This window comes from Salvelinus fontinalis, chromosome 14 (assembly GCF_029448725.1).
Source record: "Salvelinus fontinalis isolate EN_2023a chromosome 14, ASM2944872v1, whole genome shotgun sequence".
NCBI classification, from domain to species: Eukaryota; Metazoa; Chordata; class Actinopteri; order Salmoniformes; family Salmonidae; genus Salvelinus; species Salvelinus fontinalis.
In genome coordinates, this window is record NC_074678.1 from 48,042,425 (window position 1) to 48,067,338 (window position 24,914).

General features: G+C 43.2%; 1 protein-coding gene across 1 annotated transcript; it reads left to right on the plus strand.

Moving 5' to 3' along the window:
* Positions 1-16,359: 16,359 nt before the first annotated feature.
* Positions 16,360-21,377, plus strand: LOC129811042 (galectin-3-binding protein A-like). The gene is made up of 5 exons (XM_055862151.1): positions 16,360-16,467; positions 16,672-16,863; positions 17,503-17,634; positions 18,224-18,497; positions 18,627-21,377. The coding sequence occupies exons 1-5, from the start codon at positions 16,407-16,409 to the stop codon at positions 19,720-19,722; spliced, it is 1,755 nt and encodes a 584-aa protein (XP_055718126.1). The 5' UTR covers positions 16,360-16,406; the 3' UTR covers positions 19,723-21,377.
* Positions 21,378-24,914: the final 3,537 nt, after the last annotated feature.

Sequence of the window (24,914 nt, forward strand, 5' to 3'; positions counted from 1 at the left end):
ATTCAAATGATCAAAGCTTGATGATTAGTTGATTATTTGAAGTGCAGTGCTTGGGCACAAACCAAAACGTGCACCCATTGGGGTCCTGAGGACCGAGTTTGGGGAAACACCCTGGTTTAGTGCATAAAATGTGGTAATTAACTACAATGACCATAATCCATTGCGCATATACTTGTCCGGTCTGTGTCTCTTTTACACCTGCCAAGAGACATGAATGCAGGATCGTGTGGGGATATAGAGAGCAGCTGTTGCTTTGCAAGGTAACGCTACCTGAAAATACACGATCAAAGTGAAAGATAGTTGGTATTCAGCAGTCATAAAAGTGTGCCTTATTTACTTTGAAGAACTACAAAATAGTGATTTTGTCAGACAGCATAGGCAGCAGCTCTATAGAGATGAGATGATGACTTGGAATGAAATAATAAAGGGGGGGGGCTTCCACTTATCCTTCCACTTATACTGTGTTTTCAATATACCCCTCAAGAGAGGCATGATAAGTAATGTCAAACTGTGTAGAATTGCAGGAAATGCATTTTAAAATATAATTTAAAAAACGGGGGAGGACCCCCCGGACCCCATCTACTATTTGTCCCCCCCAGGACCCCATCTACTATTTGTCCCCCCCAGGACCCCATCTACTATTCGTCCCCCCCAGGACCCCATCTACCATTCGTCCCCCCCCACGACCCCATCTACCATTCGTCCCCCCCACGACCCCATCTACTATTCGTCCCCCCCAGGACCCAATCTACTATTCGTCCCCCCCAGGACCCTATCTACTATTCGTCCCCCCCAGGACCCCATCTACCATTCGTCCCCCCCACGACCCCATCTACTATTCGTCCCCCCCAGGACCCAATCTACTATTCGTCCCCCCCAGGACCCTATCTACTATTCGTCCCCCCCACGACCCCGTCTACTATTCGTCCCCCCCAATATCTTCACCACAATTTCTCCTTTGACGTGGTGAATCTATAAGATATTGGATAGGAAGTGTAAGCAAGGTTACTACCCTGTTACTTACACCAATCCAACCATTTCAGATTCAGAATTCAAACAGAGCCATGGAGTATGCAGGTAACCATTATGGTGAAACATAAAAATAAGTTCCTATATATAATGTGTTAATGTGTTACAATGAGGTAATAATCAATAAAATAATGACAGTAAATACACCACAACATGCAGGTGTTGTGGCTCCTTTTTTGTTATTATTGCATTGAATGATTGCCATTGGAAAACAGGGAGTAATGGCTTATAGTCTGGTTTATACGCCAGCTTGTTGTTGTTAACCCATAAGAAAAACTCCTCTTTTCTCAAGTCTGCCAGTCCAATCCAACTATAAAGCCAGAAGGCATCTGTCTTTGCATACTCTTCAACTCCAGTGTTGAGGAACAGCTAATCAGGGGGAAAACCATAAAAATAGAATGAATAGAACAGGCTTGGAACCTCTAACCGTGGCAACTTTGATTGGGGAACTCATGGGTACACTCGCATTGGCTGCCTGGTATTGTGACGCAATAATTTCCATGGTAATGAAGAATGTTCATTCAAATGACGCTAACTAAAGTAGTCATGCAATGGAATGTATTTTATTGTAATGTCAGTTGAGTTGATTCAACAAATCACAGCATAGACTGATTGATAACACTTCCTGCTTTTACTTCCTGCTTTTCTCCTACGGGTACAATCGGAATGGCTGCCACTCTACCCAGATGTCTTCATATTCTATTAATTCTATTTCTATGGGAAAAACAATGCAAAATGGGATCAAACTGTGATGAAAACAAGCAAATTAATGCAGTGGTCAAACTGAACACAAATGCGGTGATGGAGAAGAATGTCCCCTACTGGGCCACCAACACCCCTTCCAGAAGCTTCTGGCTCTCCAATTCAGGGATCAATCAGGGCAGTTTAGCTTCAGACTTTAGCTTTAGACGGCAAAAAAAAAGAAAGTATGATGGCAGAAAAATGTGTAATTAAACTTTTTTTTAAGAACTTGATACTGCTTAGGTAAAATATAGTCATCTGCTATTACCTGTTCAGTATTTGACTCCACAGTAGCCAGCTCTCCTGTAGGGTGGCAGGTAGCCAAGTGGTTAGAACTTTGGGCCAGTAACCAAGCCGAGAAGGTGAAAAATCTGTCGATGTGCCCTTGAGCAAGGCACGTAACCCTAATTTGCTCCAGGGGCTCCGTACTACTATGGCTGACCCTCAGTAGCGGATTTAGGTATGGGCGACATGGGCAGCCACCCAGGGTGGCATCTTGCCGGGGGCGGCACGGGGCATGTGCATGATCGGTTTTCTTTTGCTCATTTGTATGTCACGTCAATGATATCATGTCACTGTGTGGGACTGTGGGTCAATTAACCTTGTCGGAGTGGGCGCCCTAATTCTAGTTTGTGAGCTAGTCAGGCTACTGCCTGGGAAGGTCTCCCACTCAGAAGTATGAGATGGGGAGGGGGGCGGGGGTAGGTTGACCTCAGGTCTCCCCACTGGAAGCCCGAGGTAGGGGGAGCAGGGGAATCTATCAAATAGCACACCTCTAACTTTGTACAGTACTAATGCAATTAGTAAAATCAGTCACACTACGTAATGCTACCAAATATACCACAATTCATTCATAATATTGTGAATATATAGTTTCACAGACATATTGTTGCATTTTTTTCTGGTTTGTGCGAAATTGTTAAGAATAATATAAAACCAGTCTGCACACCACCAAGGTGAATTGGTTTAGTCTTGACTCTTGGTTGACAGTGTTGGAGGATGGGTAATGTAGTCTTGACTCTTGGTTGACAGTGTTGGGGGATGGGTAATGTATTGATGCTCAGGTGCCAAATCAACACAAATGGATAAGAAAAGGTCTAAGCCATCAGGTGCCCAGTTTAGGACAAAGAGGAAAGAAGAAGAGGAGAAACGTGCAAAAGATAAAGGTATGCACCAATGTCATCTCTTTATGAGTATAATATTATGCATGTTATGAAATAGGCTAGTATAACACTTATTTTATTAGCCTATGTTGCTTGCTATGCTATTACACATAGGGTGACAATATTCCCTTTTCTGTCCAACTAGCTTACATAACATTGGATATAATTTCACACAGTTTCATCATGATAACCATGTCAGGAATTACTGGGGTCTTCAGCAAGTAAGACACTAGGGGGTAAGAAATTATTTTAAAACCACAGATATAAATTCCCACTGTGTCCATGATAACCATAGCGACACTTGACCTCCACCACTGCTGTGGGGCCCACAAGACTATCCGGTGAGGCACCCAGGATCCCAGACCGCATGACCCAAAGTCCTGACTCCGGCACATCCATCCCTATAGGCATTTTGAATGACTTGATTCCCTCCTCTTAGTTATCTGTACGCCACTTTACAGACGACATCCCATCCAACGACTGTGATCTGAGGACCTTTTTTTAGCAGCGACATATCAATCATATAGTGGGAAGGATCTTATAAATCAAGGCTCTGTGAATGCATACCACACGGAATAAATACATACTGTGCCTTTAAAGATTTGTCTCCGGTTATGAAACTACAATACAGTCTGGATGTCTAAACAAAGTCAATTCTGAATGTCAATAGATTTTTAGATTCATTCTCATCAATGACAACATTCTAGAACTGATTTATCACTCATCTAAGTCTGGTATCTGTGGTAATCTGATTAATGATGATGTAATTGATTGTGGTTCTTTCCTTGTCGAATGTTGACAGCCGTTTTAGAACAAATCGTTCTAAACTAAGATGCTCAAACTTAACTTAATAGCAACCATTGGTGGAAAAAGTACCCAGTTCTCATACTTAAGTAAGAGTAAAGATACCTTAACAGAAAATGACTCCGTAGGGATGACCAGGGATGTTCTCTTGATAAGTGTGTGAATTGAACCATTTTCTGTCCTGCTAAGCATTCAAAGTGTAACGAGTGCTTTTGGGTGTCAGATAAAATGTATTGAGTAATAAGTACATAATTTTCTTTAGGAATGTAGTAAAGTAAAAGTTGTAAAAAATATAAATAGTTAAGTACAGATACCCCAAAAAATACTTAATTAGTACTTTTAAGTATTTTTACTTAAATACTTTATACCACTGACAGCTACAATCACTGACACAGGATCAACTTTATCTCTCATGCTGGCCCTGACCAACTGGTAAACTTCCCCTCACTATAGCTACACTTCTCCACATGGCCAGATTTATAGCAGTCTTCACCCCTTTTAATGCTCTTATGCTCATCCTTGTAGAATGCCATAAGGTCTGAAATAGACAACAAAGTTGACATACTGTACAAACAATTATCTAGGCTAAATAATACAAAATTATTTTTTAATCTACTGCTCTGCTAATTAGCTAGCTAAAGTGTAGTCAGTGGCTGGATCAGGATCAAGCAGATGTGCCCATGGCTGAGGCAGGCAATGACCAACGAGGACTTGCACACAGAGTTGCTTTCACATTGCAGCACTTCAACTAGATGAAATGCATTTAAATATGGAATGTATTCATTATGGATTATTTTTGCTCTGATAATGTTTGTTCTGTACAAAATTCAAGCAGTGTGCAGCGAAATAAAATGAGTGACTAAACCAAGGCTGGTTTAAAATGTAGTTTGTGGTGATTAAAATCAGAGGTGGGACCAAGTCATTATTTTACAAGTCACAAGTAAGTCACAAGTAAGTAACAAGTAAGTGTCAAGTAAGTGTCAAGTCTTAGCACTCAAGTCAAGTCTCAAGTCCTAAACTTTGAGTTTCGAGTCCTAAACAAGTCATAATGTGTTCTTCACCAAATGTAATACCATTTCATATTTTTAACGAGTAATAGTTAGTATATTACATTTACGCAAAACATGAACGCTTGTGAAAATATCTATTTATTAGTTTCCAAATAAACGTTATATATCCATGGAAATACATGGGTAGCCATGAGAATGACCCCCCCATACCCCCCCCCCCCTCCCAATAGTGATCGACTATCAAGGATCGCAATCCGGCGATGTAGGCTTGTACACAATCGCCCAACCTTAACACACACACACACACACTCTCTCTCTCTCTCTCTCTCTCTCTGTGTGGTTACAGTAGGCTAACCTATGTCAATGGTTTTAGGAACAGCAGTAACAACAGGCAGTTTTTAGGCTACCAACTGCCTAGCCAGTTTGTCTTTATATAATAATAATTTTGTGTATCATCTTCCCAAGGGCTCCATCTGAATTCACCTGCCGGCGTTCCTCTGCACTGCCACGCACAACTTTTTCTCAGCTGGCACAATTTGATTGGCTTCTGTCCGATTCAAACTAATCCGTTAAATGAAGAGTTGATGCGCTGCACACTTTTTTTAATAACATCATTTTTTATATTTGGGCTTGGGGAGGGTATCAAGTCAGGTCGAGTCATAAGGCTCAAGTCCAAGTCATTGGTGTCAAAGTCGAGTTGCAAGTCATCATATTTGTGACTCGAGTCCACACCTCTGATTAAAATACTCTCACTCTTGACTATCCAAATGACAAAACATGTATTATTTCACATATTGTTCACCATGGCTGGTAATCACAATTGTCTCATTACTGTATATATTTTAAATCATAACTCTCTTTTCCAACTTTATATACAATTCAACCTGTAGAATTTTCATTTCATGTTCTCCCTTCAGATATTTCATTTTATGCTCATGAAATTCTCTGGCTAACTTTTCATGCATGGTCATCTTTTTTGTTCTCTGCTGAAAGGTGGTGGCAGCATCTTCTCTCAGGGATGCTATAGCAGATGTAGAGGGTACACACTCACTGTGCACTGACTCTTCCAACCTGTTCAGATTCCCTTCCTCTGAAAAAAGAACACTGTTAGAAGCACAAATAAACTCATATGGTCCTTAGAATGAAAGAAGAGTAAAGATTGACACAGACAGTGGAATATTCACTGCTCAAAAAAATAAAGGGAACACTAAAATAACACATCCTAGGTCTGAATGAATTAACTATTCTTATTAAATACTTTTTTCTTTACATAGTTGAATGTGCTGACAACAAAATCACACAAATGATCAATGGAAATCAAATTTATCAACCCATGGAGGTCTGGATTTGGAGTCACACTCAAAATTAAAGTGGAAAACCACACTACAGGCTGATCCAACTTTGATGTAATGTCCTTAAAACAAGTCAAAATGAGGCTCAGTAGTGTGTGTGGCCTCCACGTGCCTGTATGACCTCCCTACAATGCCTGGGCATGCTCCTGATGAGGTGGCGGATGGTCTCCTGAGGGATCTCCTCCCAGACCTGGACTAAAGCATCCGCCAACTCCTGGACAGTCTGTGGTGCAACGTGGCATTGGTGGATGGAGCGATACATGATGTCCCAGATGTGCTCAATTGGATTCAGGTCTGGGGAACGGGCGGGCCAGTCCATAGCATCAATGCCTTCCTCTTGCAGGAACTGCTGACACACTCCAGCCACATGAGGTCTAGCATTGTCTTGCATTAGGAGGAACCCAGGGCCAACCGCACCAGCATATGGTCTCACAAGGGGTCTGAGGATCTCATCTCGGTACATAATGGCAGTCAGGCTACCTCTGGCGAGCACAGAAATGCCACCCCACACCATGACTGACCCACCGCCAAACCGGTCATGCTGGAGGATGTTGCAGGCAGCAGAACGTTCTCCACGGCGTCTCCAGACTCTGTCAAATCTATCACATGTGCTCAGTGTGAACCTGCTTTCATCTGTGAAGAGCACAGGGCGCCAGTGGCGAATTTGCCAATCTTGGTGTTCTCTGGCAAATGCCAAACGTCCTGCACGGTGTTGGGCTGAAAGCACAACCCCCACCTGTGGACGTCGGGCCCTCATACCACCCTCATGGAGTCTGCAGGGCTCTCATTTTGCAGGGCTCTGGCAGTGCTCCTCCTGCTCCTTCTTGCACAAAGGCGGAGGTAGCGGTCCTGCTGCTGGGTTGTTGCCCTCCTACGGCCTCCTCCACGTCTCCTGATGTACTGGCCTGTCTCCTGGTAGCGCCTCCATGCTCTGGACAATACGCTGACAGACACAGCAAACCTTCTTGCCACAGCTCGCATTGATGTGCCATCCTGGATGAGCTGCACTACCTGAGCCACTTGTGTGGGTTGTAGACTCCGTCTCATGCTACCACTAGAGTGAAAGCACCGCCAGCATTCAAAAGTGACCAAAACATCAGCCAGGAAGCATAGGAACTGAGAAGTGGTCTGTGGTCACCACCTGCAGAACCACTCCTTTATTGGGGGTGTCTTGCCAATTGCCTATAATTTCCACCTGTTGTCTATTCCATTTGCACAACACCATGTGGAATTTATTGTCAATCAGTGTTGCTTCCTAAGTGGACAGTTTGATTTCACAGAAGTGTGATTGACTTGGAGTTACATTGTGTTGTTTAAGTGTTTCCTTTATTTTTTTGAGCAGTGTATTTACCAAAGGAAGTAAGCAATTTACTTTCTTTGGTATATGTACCATTTGTGCTCAGTTCTTCATTTGAACTGTCCTAATGGTCTTCGTCTGGTATACCATCCAGAGGTTGCTGGTGCTCTATTATTCCAGACAGCAAGTCGCTCAATTCATCAGTCTTGTCTTTTTTGGTGGTTGTCCACCACACGGTCCCGTGTGGCTCAGTTGGTAGAGCATGGCGCTTGCAACGCCAGGGTTGTGGGTTCAATTCCCACGGGGGGACCAGGGTTCAATTCCCACGGGGGGACCAGGATGAATATGTATGAACTTTTCAATTTGTAAGTCGCTCTGGATAAGAGCGTCTGCTAAATGACTTAAATGTAAATGTAAAATGTAGTAAATTGCTCTCTTCTGATCTCTGCATTTTCAATTTTTAAATCCAGTTTAAGGTTCTTCCACAGAGTCTATAAAGGCGATATCCTTCAATATAAGCGAGGTCACCAAAATATGAATATGTGAAATACTGATAATAATGATATCTCACCTGAAGTTGTTGTACTCTTGTGGTTACATTTGAATTTGCATTGAATTCACTGCAAATTGCAGCCCAACCACTCTTTTTATTTTGCTCAGTAGCAGTAGTATGGTTTTTAATTTCAAAAACTGGATGGTTTGACAACTTGTTTTAGTAGCATTTTTTTCATACTCACTAAAGTTTTTTGAACAAATTATTTTTGCCTCTGCCATTGTTTTGTCTCAAGATTCACACCAGTAATGGTGTTTTCTATTCCATTCCGGGTTATGAGCACCATTAGACCAACAGCATGTGTTCATACTTAACCTAATCAGGCTTAACCCAGGTGTTTTCATTTAGGCCTACTTACCATACTCCAGGACTCCATAGTCTCCGACTAACTAAGCCAAATTTAAGCCACATTCATGAAAGCTACTTAAATGTCCTAGTTTAACTAGTACACATTAAGGCCTACTCCTGGCTTAATCTAAGCCCTGTCTGTGAAACCGTCCCTTTATATAATTCTATGATTAGGCCCCACGGCTAATCAGAGGCCCCATTAGGCAGGATTAGGTAGTTGCCAAGAGCGGCAGTTTGACGAGGGCGGCCGTTTCTGAGTTAAACTGACCAAGACGCACCTCCAGCAACACATAACACCTCACATTATTCTGCCTAAATGATAACTTCTCTCACCCAGTGGCATGTGGGCTATTCAGGTGAGCGCTGATGCCGCCCCATGATAAGCAGTGCCCACTTTGCCAAAGGCAGGGGTGCAAAACATTTAGCTTGTCTATGCCCAGCTCGCCTCTCCAATGCTCCATCAAATTAATTGAACATACATTATGTAGAGTATGGTAGAAAGAGTAGTAGCCTGTGCTTTTTCTGTAGCCCGTAGACTAGAGACCAAATGTGTTACATAAGACAGACACTTTTTAAATCATTAACTCATGAGGCGAGAGAGAAAGTACGTGAGAACGTCAACTAAATAGGCAAGCGGACGACATCAGCTTTGGAGAGGCTGCGGCATAATCAGAGGTGGACAGCAAATGGTGCTGAAAGTAATTCATTTAAACAATTGTCTTAATTTTCATTTGACTTCACTAACAACAAGAGGGCTTTGTTGGAGCCTATTTCGTTCTATTAAAAAAAGAGGTAGGCCTACCTGTTTGACAGACACACTTATGCTATCAATAGATGGGTTGGTAGCCAAATCCTCCAATACTGTCACAATGCACTCCTTAAATACCTCTGTGTCTGGGAAGGGCCTGGTGTGTTTGGTAAAAACCAGGGCTCAAATTGAGTGAGGGTATGCCATACCCTTTGTTAAAGAAAAGGACAAAATGATACCTATTGTTAGCTTTATATTTTGAAATAACTTAATAAAAACACTGCAGATTATATAAAGCGTTCTATAACAATGCTTAACTCCATGATGCATTATGCTAGAAACAAAGCTTTAAAATACCCACAAAAGACGCGACTCTGATGCATATGGGGATATATTGATTCCGCACTATGACATTCTGAAGCTGCGCTGCAGCCTTCAAAATTGGAGGAGACAAAACATGAACTTTGCTATTTAATTATTTGCAAACAGCAACCATTTTGTTGCAAACAAGACATTCTGGTTTGACATTGGAGAAATATGGTAAGAATGCCTGCTTCTCTGTCCATTCTTCCCTGAAACTTTTATTTTCATTGTCCACCTTTCTTTTGAGACATTTTGATAGAACATCTTCTCTTGATTGCAATCTGTTTTTCCACAATCAATGTAAAACTAATTGAATAGAGATATTGGTTATTTGGTCAGTGTAATCAGATCGAACATATTAGGATATGTTATTGACATTGAACTGATTATATAGCCTGCTTTCCAGATGTGTAAAAAATTGTGTTTAATTAGCCTATAAATTAGGCCGCTAATATATTCTGTTCTGCTGACTATTAGCTGAGAATAAATTTTTCGAGGCAAAACCTATTACTGACCTCTGCTGTACACTTGCCTATTTTAGTTTAGCAGGGATAGGAGGTGGCCATTTTGTCTCGCCTACATTTTTTTGGGTGCATGTGAGTGGGAGGTCATACTATGGGATCAATATCATGCCAAATGTATTCACAAATGTAAATCACCAATCCACAAATGTATATCACTTTCCACAAATGTAAATCACATATTCACAAATGTAAATCACCATTCCACAAATGTAAATCACCATTCCACAAATGTAAATCACCATTCCACAAATGTAAATCACCATTCCACAAATGTAAATCACCATTCCACAAATGTAAATCACCATTCCACAAATGTAAATCACCATTCCACAAATGTAAATCACCATTCCACAAATGTAAATCACCATTCCACAAATGTAAATCACCATTCCACAAATGTAAATCACCATTCCACAAATGTAAATCACCATTCCACAAACGTAAATCACTATCCACAAGCAAACACCTTTTGATTTGTATTTGTAAATTGATATATTGCATAAGATTTTTTTTATAACTGCAGATATTCAGGTAATTTCCAAAGGTCTTATTAAGTAAAATGACTGCCATAAAGACAAAAAGTTGTCATGCGTAGAAAGAGATTTGTAGTTGTAGGAAAAAAGGTGATCCAATAAAAGTTGATTCCATTGATGCTGTTGACCTGGATCACTGGTTGCTGCTGAAAAGGAGGTCAAAGGGGGTGAGTGTAACCAGTGTGAAATGGCTAGCTAGTTAGCGGTGCGCGCTAATAGCATTTCAATCGGTGATGTCACTCGCTTTGAGACCATGAAGTAGTTTTTCCCCTGCTATGGAAGGACCGTGGCTTTTGTGGACGATAGGAATGTCGATGTGTGCAGAGGGTTTCTGGTTCAAACCAGGGTTGGGGCGAGGAGAGGGATGGAAGCGATACTGTTACAAAGTCTGATCCCATGTCCTACCCCTCCCGTCTACCTTTTGCATGCCTCTCCTGGGGAAATGGTTAGAGGCCTCAGGAATACTTATGTCTCCTTAATGCTCATCGTCTGTGCAACATGAGACAGTGGATGGATTATAATCACTGTATGACATATCCTTCCCATTTAGTGGTGCTATCACACAGCTAATTCAACTATTTGGGTGATGAATGGGTGTTCACTGCAATAGTGTTCCAAATTTAGAGTAATCTAAGGCCAGGGTTTCGATTATTTACGTTGGACATACTATGGTTACACATATGGTTAACATTATGTTTACCATACTAAACTCAGCAAAAAAAGAAACGTCCTTACTGTCAACTACTTTTATTTTCAGCAATTTAACGTGTAAATATTTGTATGAACATAAGATTCAACAACTGAGACATAAACTGAACAAGTTCCACAGACAGGTGACTAACAGAAATTGAATAATGTGTCCCTGAACAAAGGGGGGGGGGGAGTCAAAATCAAAGTAACAGGCAGTATCTGGCGTGGCCACCAGCTGCATTAAGTACTACATTGCATCTCCTCCTCATGGACTGCACCAGATTTGGCAGTTCTTGCTGTGAGATGTTACCCCACTCTTCCACCAAGGCACCTGCAAGTTTCTCGGGGGAATGGCCCTAGCCCTCACCCTCCGATCCAACAGGTCCCAGACGTGCTCAATGGGATTGAGGTCCGGGCTCTTCGCTGGCCATGGCAGAACACTGACATTCCTGTCTTGCAGGAAATCACGCACAGAACGAGCAGTATGGCTGGTGGCATTGTCATGCTGGAGGGTCATGTCAGGATGAGTCTGCAGGAAGGGTACCACATGAGGGAGGAGGATGTCTTCCCTGTAACGCACAGCATTGAGATTGCCTCCAATGACAACAAGCTCAGTCCGATGATGCTGTGACACACCACCCCAGACCATGACGGACCCTCCACTTCCAAATCAATCCCGCTCCAGTGTATACCTCTGCAGTGGCTTTATTATGTTTTTAGTGTGTATTTTAGTTTGTAATTTCTTTGATTGCTGGATGTTCCTTTAGTGTGTGTTAGGAATGCACATTTCGGTCAATTTTGCTGCCAACTAACTGACCCCCATTAACGGGCGGCAGGTAGCCTAGTGGTTAGAGCGTTGTAACCGAAAGGTTGCAAGATCGACAAGGTAAAAATCTGTCGTTCTGCCCCTGAACAAGGCATTTAACCCACTGTTCCTAGGCCGTCATTGAAAATAGGAATTTGTTCTTAACTGACTTGCCTAGTTAAATAAAGGTTTAAAAAATTAACCGGTTAACAAATGGTTACTGGTTACTTTTTTTCCAAACAGTAAAATGATTTTACCAACAGAAAATACTATCAGAGATCTGTATATAATGACGAGATGCGTATTTCTCTGCCCTAACAATGGTATTCGTCCCACCGCTGGAAGGCAGGAGACATAGAAACGCATTGGGCTTGTTCTGGATAGATTTTGGAGAGAGCGAAACGTCTCGCTTCGCCTCTTCCTCTCTGATACAATGTTGAAGCGTTATACAACGGCGTGGGTCTAATCCCGAATGCTGATTGGTTAAAAGTCAAATAAAATCAAACTTTATTTGTCAATGGCCCCGAATACAAGTGTAGACCCTACCGTGAAATGCTTACTTACAAGCCATGAACCAACAGTGCAGTTCAAAAGTTAAGGAAATATTTACCAAATAGACTAAAGTAAAAAATAATAATAAAAAGTAACACAATAAGAATAAGAATAACGAGGCTATATACAAGGGGTACCGGTACGGAGTCAGTGTGCGGGGTACATGTTAGTTGAGGTAATTTGTACATGTAGGCAGGGGTGAAGTGACTATGCATAGATAATAAACAACGAGTAGCAGCAATGTACAAAAGTAGGGGGGATCAATGTAAATTGTCCTGTGGCGATTTTATTAATTGTTCAGCAGTCTTGTGGCTTGAGGGTAGAAGCTATTGAGGAGCCTTTTGGTCCTAGACTTGGCGCTCTGGTACCGCTTCCGTGTGGTAGCAGAGAAAACATGCTATAACTTTTGTGACTGGAGTCTAACCATTTTATGGGCTTTTCTCTGACACCAGCTATTATATAGACCCTGGATGGCAGGAAGTTTGGCTCCAGCAATGTACTGGGCCGTACGCACTACCCTTTGTAGCACCTTAAGGTCAGATGCCGAGCAGTTGCCATACCAGGCGGTGATGCAACCGGTCAGGATGCTCTCGATGGTGCAGCTGTAGAACCTTTTGAGGATCTGGGGACCCATGCCAAGTCTTTTCAGTCTCCTGAGGGGGAAAAGGTTTTGTTGAGCCCTCTTCACGACTGTCTTGGTATGTTTGGATCATGATAGTTCGTTGGTGATGTGGACACCAAGGAACTTGAAACTCTCGACCCGCTCCACTACAGCCCGTCGATGTTAATGGGGGCCTGTTCGGCCCGCCTTTTCCTGTAGTCCACAATCAGCTCCCTTGTCTTGCTCACGTTGAGGGAGAGGTTGTTGTCCTGGCACCGCACTGCCAATTCTCTGACCTCCTCCCTATAGGCCTTCTCATCGTTGTCGGTGGTCAGGCCTACCACTGTTGTGTCGTCAGCAAACTTAATGATGGTGTTGGAGTCGTGTTTGTCCACGCTGTCGTGGGTGAACAGGGAGTACAGGAGGGGACTAAGTACACACCCCTGAGGGGCCCCGGTGTTAAGGATCAGCGTGGCAGATGTGTTGTTGCATACTCTTACCAGCTGGGGGTGGCCCGTCAGGAAGTCCAGGATCCAGTTGCAGAAGGAGGTGTTTAGTCCCAGAGTCCTTAGCTTAGTGATGAGCTTTGTGGGCACTATGGTGTTGAACGCTGAGCTGTAGTCAATGAACAGCATTCTCACATAGGTGTTCCTTTTGTCCAGGTGGCAAAAGGCAGTGTGGAGTGCGATTGAGATTGCGTCATCTGTGGATCTGTTGGGGCAGAATGCGAATTAGAGTGGGTCTGGGAGGATGCTGTTGATGTGCATTCCAGCCGGTGTCTATTCCACAAGTTACCACTGGGTAAATCTATGGCGTTATATTCCTATTACTCTGTTTCATTTGACTGCGCAATCCACTGTCTCTTCAGCCTAGGCAGGGTATAAACTTGATCTCCACTATAAAAATCCTCTATACATGATCTCACATTTCTTTTAGAATAACATTTAGTTTTCAACAGCGGAGATTTGTATAAACCTTGTATAAAGATTTGTATAAACAGTATAAACTGTCTGTCTCCGACATATGCAACATTGTTTCAATATTCAAATTCGAACTCCAGCTGGCCCATAGTAATGAACGTGTAGGGGTCGGGAGTCGAGACGAGAGAGGCAGGCAGTGTTTCTCAGATAGTCGAAATCATGAATCGGCTGGCATCATTTTTATGGATAGATACAAAGAAATGTCCATTGAAAACCGGTAAAAGGAAGGAAGGGCAGCTAGTTTGCAGTTTCAGTTTGAAGTTATTGTGTTGTTAGCTAGCTCCTCTGAACAACAGTGTCCATAACGAGAGAGCACATTTTCTATGCCAGGTGAAATCGTGCCTCATTAGGCCATTGCTATGGATGTATCCAAATGTTACTAGAAAACAGCTTAAACAAATGCAGGTACTGTTGTTATTCTGTCTGCACTGTTTGACGTGATCGTAAGTTAGCCGTAGTTGGCTAGCTAGCAAGCAAGGGATAAGAACGTTGCCAGCCAGTATGGCAATGGAACATTTAAAACGAACGACTGGGTCGCGTCCAAAGATACAGAATAAAACGTCCAAAGAGACTGAACAACGGGGTTCCATCTCTGGCAACCGAACCAATAGAAAGAACGACCAGCTGGCTTGGGTAGCAACACTAGATTTGTGTCGGGACTACATCTTGTGGAAGGATGAAATAGTATGAATACATTCATCAAAATAACATTGAATTAAAATATGGCAATTATTATTTGAGTATGTTGGTAACCCGTTGTATAAAAGTGATAATGCCCTCGAAGCCGGTGTTTGGAGGATATATGGCACGGTTTGCCTGTCCTCGACTTCGTTTCGGGCCTAACAACACCCGTGCCAATATATCCTCCAAACACCGGCTTCTCGGGCATTATCACTTAAATAAGGCCTGAGGAGGTGTGGTATATGGCCAATATACCACGGCTAAGGCCTGTTCTTCCGCACGACACAACGTGGAGTGCCCTGACACAGGCCTTAGCCGTGGTATATTGGCCATATATCACAAACCCCAGAGGTGCATTATTGCTATTATAAACTGTTTACCAATGTAATTAGAACAGTAAAAATACACGTTTTGTCATAGCCGTGGTATACGGTCTTATATACCACGGCTGTCAGCCAATCGGCATTCAGGGCTCGACGCACCCAGTTAATAAATGCATATAAGAACCGGACATTGTTCATTAAGAGCTTAATGGAAACATGCAACAATAGCAAGCCTATCGCCTTACAGTCAAAATGCTATAGCCTATTATTGAACATGCAACTCATGTAATGAAGCAGTTAATAAAAAGGAATTTTCAAACATTTTCAAAAATGGAATTCGCTGGGAAACACAGTTCAAAACAGTGCACCTAATGCGAGCGGTTCCATATGTGACATATGGAAATCTCTGTTAGAAACTTCGAAAGAGGGGGAATCTATAACAACAACTAGGATTGGTTGCTAATATAACTAGGATTGTGCTTTCGGCTTCTGAACAATGAAGAAAGTTGATATGAAAACCAATAGAACAGGAGAGAAATGCTGTTTAATGGCACCAGGAAGTCTTTATAAAATAATTGCCGCCTCGTTTCTATGGATGGATTTTCTCAAGGCTACTTTAAAGCAAGGTAAGACATGCCTCATTATTTTAAGTAAAGCTTTCAGACAATTCCTGCCTCAAGCTCACATTGCAAAGTGGTGGGTGACCCGCTGATAGCCTGCCTACGGTTGACTATAGCCTATGCACTGGAATGGCAAATGGGAGGCGCGCTTTAAGTACGAGTTGAGGTTGAGAAATAAAAATAGCTAATTTTAATCTTGGCCGTCAAAGTTTTTAACACGGGATTGTATTTAGAGTTGTTATTTATTGCGCAATGATTGGGCTTACAAAAGCACCTTTCACTCCTCCATTGAGGACCTACTCTCTCGCTCTCTGGCAGGTGATAGGATATTCTGCTCCTCAAACTAGGCTCTGTATGCTCTGCGCGTGTGATAAATAAGATGCATGACGACTAAGGAAAATACACACTCAAATGTAATTCTACTAAATTATGCAAATGAACCTATAGATTGATAGCATGACCGGTCAGATGTATTTTCGACAGCTAGGTTAACCGTTAACATCTGTAGTTTGTGTGTCTGTATCTGGGGGGCGGCTTTGGGAAAGTCAGAAGACACATTTCTGGTCTTACTAATGCGCAATAAAATTGTATTTTATTATTTTCTATTCTGTTCTAATTACTTTTATATCTCAACATTCTTCGTTACGCATGTTTTTCAGATACTTATCACCTGGAGCCTGGCTAGAAACATGTCAGGGGAATATTGCCTCATTTCCTGTGTCCTTCTGCTCATGGTCAACTTGTCTGTGGGTGAGTTCATGCAGCGGTCATCCTCTGCAGCTGGAAACCCTTAAAACTGATTTTCCAAGTGCAATTCATTTCCCGGAGACAGGTTAAGCCTAGGCTTGGACTGAAAAGCTATTTCAATGGAGATTTCCCACTGTCCAGATTTATCAGTGCTTTTGGGGGACTATTTGACTGACTTACTGACTGTATTCCAATGCTTCCATTCAGGGGTACAGAATGGGGACATGAGGCTGGTGGGGGGTGAGCTGGCCGCGGAGGGCCGTGTGGAGATCTACTATAGTGGACAGTGGGGGACCGTGTGTGATGACAACTGGGACATTACTGAGGCACAGGTGGTGTGTCGCCATCTCAACTACCCTGGTGCTCTCACTGCTGTGGTGGGTGGGATATACGGACAAGGTAGGTTAGATCTGTATGACCTCACCATTCAGAACCATATACACTTGAGTGTACAAAACATTTGAACACCTTCCTAATACTGAGTTGCACCTCTTTTTGCCCTCAGAACAGCCTCAATTCGTCGGGGCGTGGACTCTACTAGGTGTCGAAAGCGTTCCACAGGGATGCTGGCCCATGTTGACTCCAATGCTTCCTGCAGTTGTGTCAAGTTGGCTGGATGTCCATTGAGTGGTGGACCACTGTTGATACACACGTGAACTGTTGACTGTGAAAAACCCAGCAGCGTTGCAGTTCTTGACACACTCAAACCGGTGTGCCAGGCACCTACTACCATACCGCTACCATATTTTTTTGTCTTGCCCTTTCACCTTCTGAATGGCACACATACACAGTCCATGTCTTAATTGTCTCAAGGCTTAAAAATCCTTCTTCAACCTGTCTTCTCCCCTTCATCTACATTGATTGAAGTGATATCAATAAGGGATCATAGCATTCACCTGGACTCACCTGGTCAGTCTATGTCATGGAAAGAGCACGTGTTCCTAATGTTTTGTACATTCAGTGTTTTAGCATACAATGGAGGTCTGCACTGTTTGTTTATTTGCATTGACCCGTGACACGTTTGTATTCCGGCCTTAGGATCTGGTCCTATCTGGATGGATGATCTAAACTGTGAGGGGACAGAGAAAGACTTGTCCCACTGTCTCTTCAAAGGCTGGGGGGTTACTGACTGTCAACATGCTGAGGATGCTGGTGTGGTCTGTGAAAGAGGTACATGTGTATTTGATTATTTGTTACATTAAATACTTATTTTACTATGTTCAAGCATTGTGGCTGGAATCAACTTCTATTGTAAGTATTGGAAATTATTTTCAAATAGTTTCCTATAAATAGCCTATTATTTTAAGGTATTTTCTAATAGTTATTTCCAAATACATGATTTCAAATACCAAACTGATCAAATGTATGGGGGTATTTGAGTCGGAATATATGAGTATTTTCAAATTCATACCAATACTTTCCAAGTGTATTTCCAAATGCATTCCAATATTCAACTCCTTGTCTTTGAACCCAGGTCTACAGTGACCACGGTGACTGATCCACAAAGCCCTAGAAACCAGACACAGTGTCATTGAAAGGCACAAAGACATCATTGAAGTATGCAGTAGCAGAAGTTATTGGCCCATGGCTCACTTTGCGATGCTAATAGAGACGTTACAACTGTTACATGTTCAAAGAGGTTTACAATGAATGGCTATTGGATTTGAAGAAAATATGATACATTTCGGATATTTGGTTGATAAACTGTTTGTGCTATTCAGCATATGACGTGCTTAATCAATGTGTTCTGTTTGATCAGAATCTTCTCGGAATAACAGTCGCGTCTACGCCCTGGACCACAACACAGGCTTCAGTAACCACATGGGGGCGCTGTTTGACAGTGGACGCGACTGTGACTTTGACATCATGGTGCGGGTTGCAAACAGCATTGTGGAAACCATCTGTGTTCACAAGCTGATTGTCACTCTGGACCCAAATGCCTCCATCTTAAACACCACACAAGAGGAGAACCTCAGTAACCTCAACCTAGACGTCAGCCTCAACTGCCGGCCACATGTCACCGACTTCCTGAGGTAAGGTGGCACCAACCTGCTAACAAACTTTAATCTAGTTACTGTTACATCAACAATATTGTTCTGCAAAGCAAAGCTTTGCTGTGGCAGAGAATCCATGTATTTTTGTAATCGTTTTATCTTCCGCAGGTATCTGTACACGCGGCAGATTAACGTGACCATGTCCTCTGCCCAGTGCATCCACAAGATGGCGTCCAACTGGGGTCTGAAGCAGCTTCAGGAGGCGGCAGGGAGGCTCTTCACCTGGCTGCTCCCCGATGATGCCTCCTTCCAGACCCAGACCTCTCTGTACGAGTACTCAGTCCACACAGGCGACCCAGTTCTGCAGGAAACCTGTCTGCGCTACCTTGCCTGGAACTGTGAGTCACTGATCCGTTCCCCAGCCTGGACTGGTCTTGCCCTGGGCACAGTAAAGACCCTTCTAGCCCGTTCAGACGTGGTAGTGCCAGATGAGGCCTTCCTCCTAAAGGGTTTGGAGGACTGGGTGTTGGAACAGGGTAACTCTTCCACCCACGAAGACCAGGTCGCCATTTTGGACCACATCCGGTTTCCCATGATCGCTGCTGAAGATTTGTTCAACCTCAATGCCAAGTCTGAACTGTACATGGACCAACAAGAGCGTTATAATGCCGGCATGTTGCAGGGCTTTCAGTTCAATGCACTCCCCTTCCAGACGCTAGCTAGGGGCCTCCTCCTTAAAAATGTGGAATACACACCCAGGATCTACACTGGCAAGCCATGGAGCTTCACTTTCAGCTCAAAGGATGTCAACACGTTCCGATACATCGGCCACTATTCCCACTCAGGCCAGAACCTCAACAGCCTCAGTGCCAACTTTGACAGCCCTGTGCACAACAGTGCCTTTTTTTCACTGTTCAAAAAGCTCAACTGGAACACCAGGGTCTTTATCAACAACCATGAATGCTCAAACAGCGGTATCCGCTGTCCGTCGCTGCCGATGGTCTCGCTAACTGCCCAGAATAACAGGGAGTTGCCCCAAGAGTATCAGGACGGCATCCGCTACCTCAACAAGGTTGTCCTGATGTGTGAGGGGGAGTTTGTATTCCATGTCCAGGATTTTGCATCCACAATTGTCAATGGCGGCAATCAGGCCCAGATCCCAGCAAACATCACTGCGGGCCAGGCCTATCCGTGCCACTCAGACCAGTTCTCCTACCGTGTGGTGGTTCAGCCTGTGTACACCACTGAGATCAAGGAGAATTAGCAGGAAGTAGAGGGACGTGAATATGAGGAGATAAAGTGAACGAAGATCACTTGGTAGTTAGTAGTTTTTACAGTGTTTTACCTGTACACCAAGTCAGAAGCGCAGGATAAATAAAGGGGACATTTAAGTAGACAATGAAAGCTATTACAAATTTTGATTATGACGTTACTCTAAAACAGGTTATAGGCTACATGTGCACCACCAAGTCAGAACAGTAGGCGAAATTAAGAGGGGTAAATAGACCAAATTATCAATCAATCAAATGTATTTATAAAGCCCTTTTTACATCAGCTGATGTCACAAAGTGCTATGCAGAAACCCAGCATAAAACCCCAAACAGCAAGCAATGTAGAAGCACGGGTGAGGCACATGGGCTACTAACAGCTTACTACACAACATACACTTAGTATTACTTTCTTAGCTACAGTATACATATCTCCCTGGCATATTACATCATTTATGCAGCAGCATACAAAACATTTTTGGACTCACCTTGTTGTGCTGTGCTCACTTGAACAGGAATGGGGCACGGTGGTCCTTCGTGGGCAAATTTTGTGATCAAATTCTGGCATTCTCTGGATTTATGGTGCTTTCAAGACAACTGGGAACTCTGAAAAAAACAAGGTTGAATCATGATGACGTCATTGATCTTCAGGTCGTAGCTCTAGGAAGAGGCCAGAGTGCCGGACTTAAAATTCGGAGTTGGATGTCCTTTCAAAACGTATTTCCCAGTCGTAGCTCGTTTCTTCCCGTATGTTCCAGTTGTCTTGAACTCAATGAAGTCAAGTTTTTGCAGTTCCGAGTTAACAGTTGTTTTGAGCGCGGCTTAAATCATGCTTCATTGACAGCATGGCCAATGTTGAATGTTTATCATTTTAAACCTGGAAAAGAGCCCCTCCCAGATTTGGGACCACACAGCCACTGTCACTGATTCCTTCCTTCCAAACCACTCATTGTTGAATTTGCGATTTCAAACTTGTTGTGTAATGTTTGTCCAATGGCCGATGTGCACCGATACGTTTTATCTATCATTTCTCTTCATTATTTCTCTTCATATGACAAGGATTAAAAAGGATTTGACAGTAGATTGTCGACTTGATTCATGATGATGACTGCTAGCTAAGATTTTGAAAGCAGTCCATTCAAAGCTACTGTACATATAACGTGAATTGATGTAATTTTATGGGTGGCCAATGACATTGATCCTTCTTGTATGGGCACTTCTAATGTAACGTAGTGTCCCCATGAGTGACAGAACACTGAGCCAATCATGGTGCAATGTTCTGTATTTTCTGCTGGCTTGCCCCACCACCACAGAAAGCACTGAGCTAGGCTGAAACACCTGCTTTTTGGAGCTGCCTTACTGAAGAAAGCAACAAAGAGACCATGTTTGTATGCAGCTTTATTAACTCAATTATATATATATATTTTTTTTTACATTGTTTGCAAACTGATAGGTGACATATATTAATGCCAAAATAACATGCAAAACAGACAAGACCCCCCCCACCCCCCAAAAATGTGGGGCTTAAAACAGGGTCACCACTGATCGTTCTAATGTCTGTTTAATGTTACTTTGAAAAATGTGGGTCATGATCATATGTTCTCGACAAATAACTCTATGCATGGTTGTTTTTAATAAAAGTTTTAGTGAAGTTAATGTCTCTTTGTTCTCTATGATTAAACAGAACCATGTCACTGGGCACAGACATCAATTCAATGTCTATTCCATGTTGGTTCAAAAGTCATTTCATTTAAAAGACTTGGATACATCGTTGATTTAATCAGTGTGTTGCAAAACAATTGGTTCTTAGCTTAAGCCAACATTACACCGATTAGCTAACGGTTGCAGAAATCAGGAATGCAGACAGGCTCTACAGACCTCTATATCTATGTGAGTGACTGTGTCCAACCCACCACCACCTGTTACGTTGGGCACCTACAGACCAAAAAGGATGTTATTGTCACAGTCTCCCTAGGCATACGTCATTGCCTACAATGATGAATATACACAGATGAAAGGGGTTAGTTATAAAATTTGGTACATCACTGGTTGCCTCCCACAATGTTAACAATGTTCCAGGACATTCTGGTCTCATAGACTAGACGTAACATAGTAAATGTAACTGACACACAAATTAGTATGATATGTTATATTTGGTATGGTTTTATTTTATTTATTTTTATTTTACCGTTATTTTACCAGGTAAGTTGACTGAGAACACGTTCTCATTTGCAGCAACGACCTGGGGAATAGTTACAGGGGAGAGGAGGGGGATGAATGAGCCAATTGTAAACTGGGGATTATTAGGTGACCATGATGGTTTGAGGGCCAGATTGGGAATTTAGCCAGGACACCGGGGTTAACACCCCTACTCTTACGATAAGTGCCATGGGATCTTTAATGACCTCAGAGAGTCAGGACACCCGTTTAACGTCCCATCCGAAAGACATAAGACCAATGGTTACTTAACTCTTGTGTAGTCTTAACATTGTCAATATGTCAACATGCCTCGTCTACTGCTGTCTCGGCTAGTTCTTATTGTTTTATTTCACTGTAGAGCCCTCAGTCCCGCTCAACTTGCCTTAGATAGCTCTTTTGTCCCACCCCCCACATATGCGGAGACCTCACCTGGCTTAACTGGTGCCTCCAGAGACGAAACCTCTCTCATCATCACTCAACGCCTAGGTTTACCTCCACTGTACTCAAATCATACCATACCATTGTCTGTATATTATGTCCTGAATCTATTCTACCACGCCCAGAAATCTGCTCCTTTTATTCTGTTCCCAACGCACTAGATGACCAGTTCTTATAGCCTTTAGCTGTACCCTTATCCTACTCCTCCTCTGTTCCTCTGGTGATGTAGAGGTTAACCCATGCCCTGTAGCCCCAAGCACCACACCTATTCCCCAGGTGCTATTATTTGTTGACTTCTGTAACCGTAAAATCCTTGGTTTCATGCATGTTAATATCAGAAGCATCCTTCCTAAGTTTGTTTTACTCACTGCTTTAGCACACTCCGCCAACCCTGACGTCCTAGCCGTGTCTGAATCATGGCGTAGGAAGGCCTCGAAAAATTTAGAAATTTCCATCCCCAACTATAACATTTTCTGCCAAGATAGAACTGCCAAAGGGGCAGAGTTGCAATCTACTGCATACATAGTCTGCAAAGTTCTGTCATACTATCCAGGTCTGTGCCCAAACAGTTCGAGCTTCTACTTTTAAAAATCCACCTTTCCAGAAATAAGTATTTCACTGTTGCCGCTTGTTATAGACCCCCCTCAGCCCCCAACTGTGCCCTGGACACCATATGTGAATTGATTGCCCCCCATTTATCTTCAGAGTTCGTACTGTTAGGTGACATAAACTGGGATTTGCTTAACACCCCGGCCGTCCTACAATCTAAGCTAGATGCCCTCAATCTCACACAAATTATCAAGAAACCTACCAGGTACAACCCTATATCCGTTCACACGAGCACCCTCATAGATATTCCTGACCAACCTGCCCTCTAAATACACCTCTGCTGTCTTCAGCCAGGATCTCAGCAATCACTGCCTCATTGCCTGCTTCCTTAATGCGTCCCCGGTCAAACGACCACCCCTCATCACTGTCAAACACTCCCTAAAACACTTCAGCGAGCAGGCCTTTCTAATCGACCTGGCCCGGGTATCTGGAAGGATATTGACCTCATCCCCTCAGTAGAGGATGCCTGGTTATTCTTAAAATTGCTTTCCTCACCATCTTAAATAAGCATGCCCCATTCAAAACATGTAGAACTAAGAACAGATATAGCCCTTGGTTCACTCCAGACTTGACTGCCTTGTCCAGCACAAAAACATCCTGTGGTGTACTGCATTAGCATCGAATAGCCCCCATGATATGCAACTTTTCAGGGAAGTTAGGAACCAATATATACAGTCAGTTAGGAAAGCAAATGCTAGCTTTTTCAAACAGAAATTTGCATCCTGTAGCACAAATTCCGGAGAATAAGAGCACCTCCTCCCAGCTTCACACTGCACTGAGGATAAGAAACACTTTCACCATCGATTTCAATAAGCATTTTTCTATGGCTGGCCAGGCTCTCCACCTGGCTACCACTACCCCGGCCAACAGCTCTGCATCCCCCGGAGCAACTTGGCGAAGCCCCCCCCCCCCCCCCCCCCGCTTATCCTTTACCCAAATCCAGATAGCTGATGTTCTGAAAGAGCTGCAAAATCTGGACCCCTACAAATCAGCTGGGCTAGACAAGCTGGACCCTGTCTTTCTAAAATTATCCGCCGCAATTGTTGCAACCCCTGTTACTAGCCTGTTCAACCTCTTTCGTATCGTCTGAGATCCCCAACGATTGGAAAGCTGTCGCGGTAATCCCCCTCTTCAAAGAGGGAGACACTCTAGACCCAAACTGCTACAGACCTATATCTATCCTACCCTGCCTTTCTAAGGTCTTCGAAAGCCAGGTTAATAAACAGATCACCGATCATTTCGAATCCCACTGTACCTTCTCCGCTATGCAATCTAGTTTCCGAGCTGGTCATGGATGCACCTCAGCCACGCTCAAGGTCCTAAACGATATCATAACCGCCATCAATAAAAGACAGTACTGTGCAGCCGTCTTTATTAACCTGGCCAAGGCTTTCGACTGTCGATCACCACATTCTTATCGGCAGACTCAACAGCCTTGGTTTCTCAAATGGCTGCCTTGCCTGGTTCACCAACTACTAGATGGATTTCAGTGTGTCAAATCGGAGGGCCTGTTGTCCGGACCTCTGGCAGTCTCTATGGGGGTGCCACAGGGTTCAATTCCCGGGCCGACTCTTTTCTCTGTATTTATCAATGATGTCGCTCTTGCTGCTGGTGACTCTCTGATCCACCTCTACACAGACAACACCATGTCCCTTAATGTGAGCTGTGAGGAGGAGGGTTTATTCTCCAGGTCTTTAACCATTTTCTAGAACTTCTTGGGGTTAGACCCACAGAGAGAGAACTGCTCCTTAAAGTAACTAACTTTGGCCTTCCGGATAGCCTGAGTGCACTTATTTCTCCTTTGCCTGAACGAGGGCCTGTCAGCCTGAGTATGCGTGTGCCGAGCCTTTCGCCAAATGCAATTTTTGAGGTGGAGTAACTCTGCAAGATCACGGTCGAACCAGGGGTTGAACCTGTTTTTAATTCTCATTTTCTTTATGGG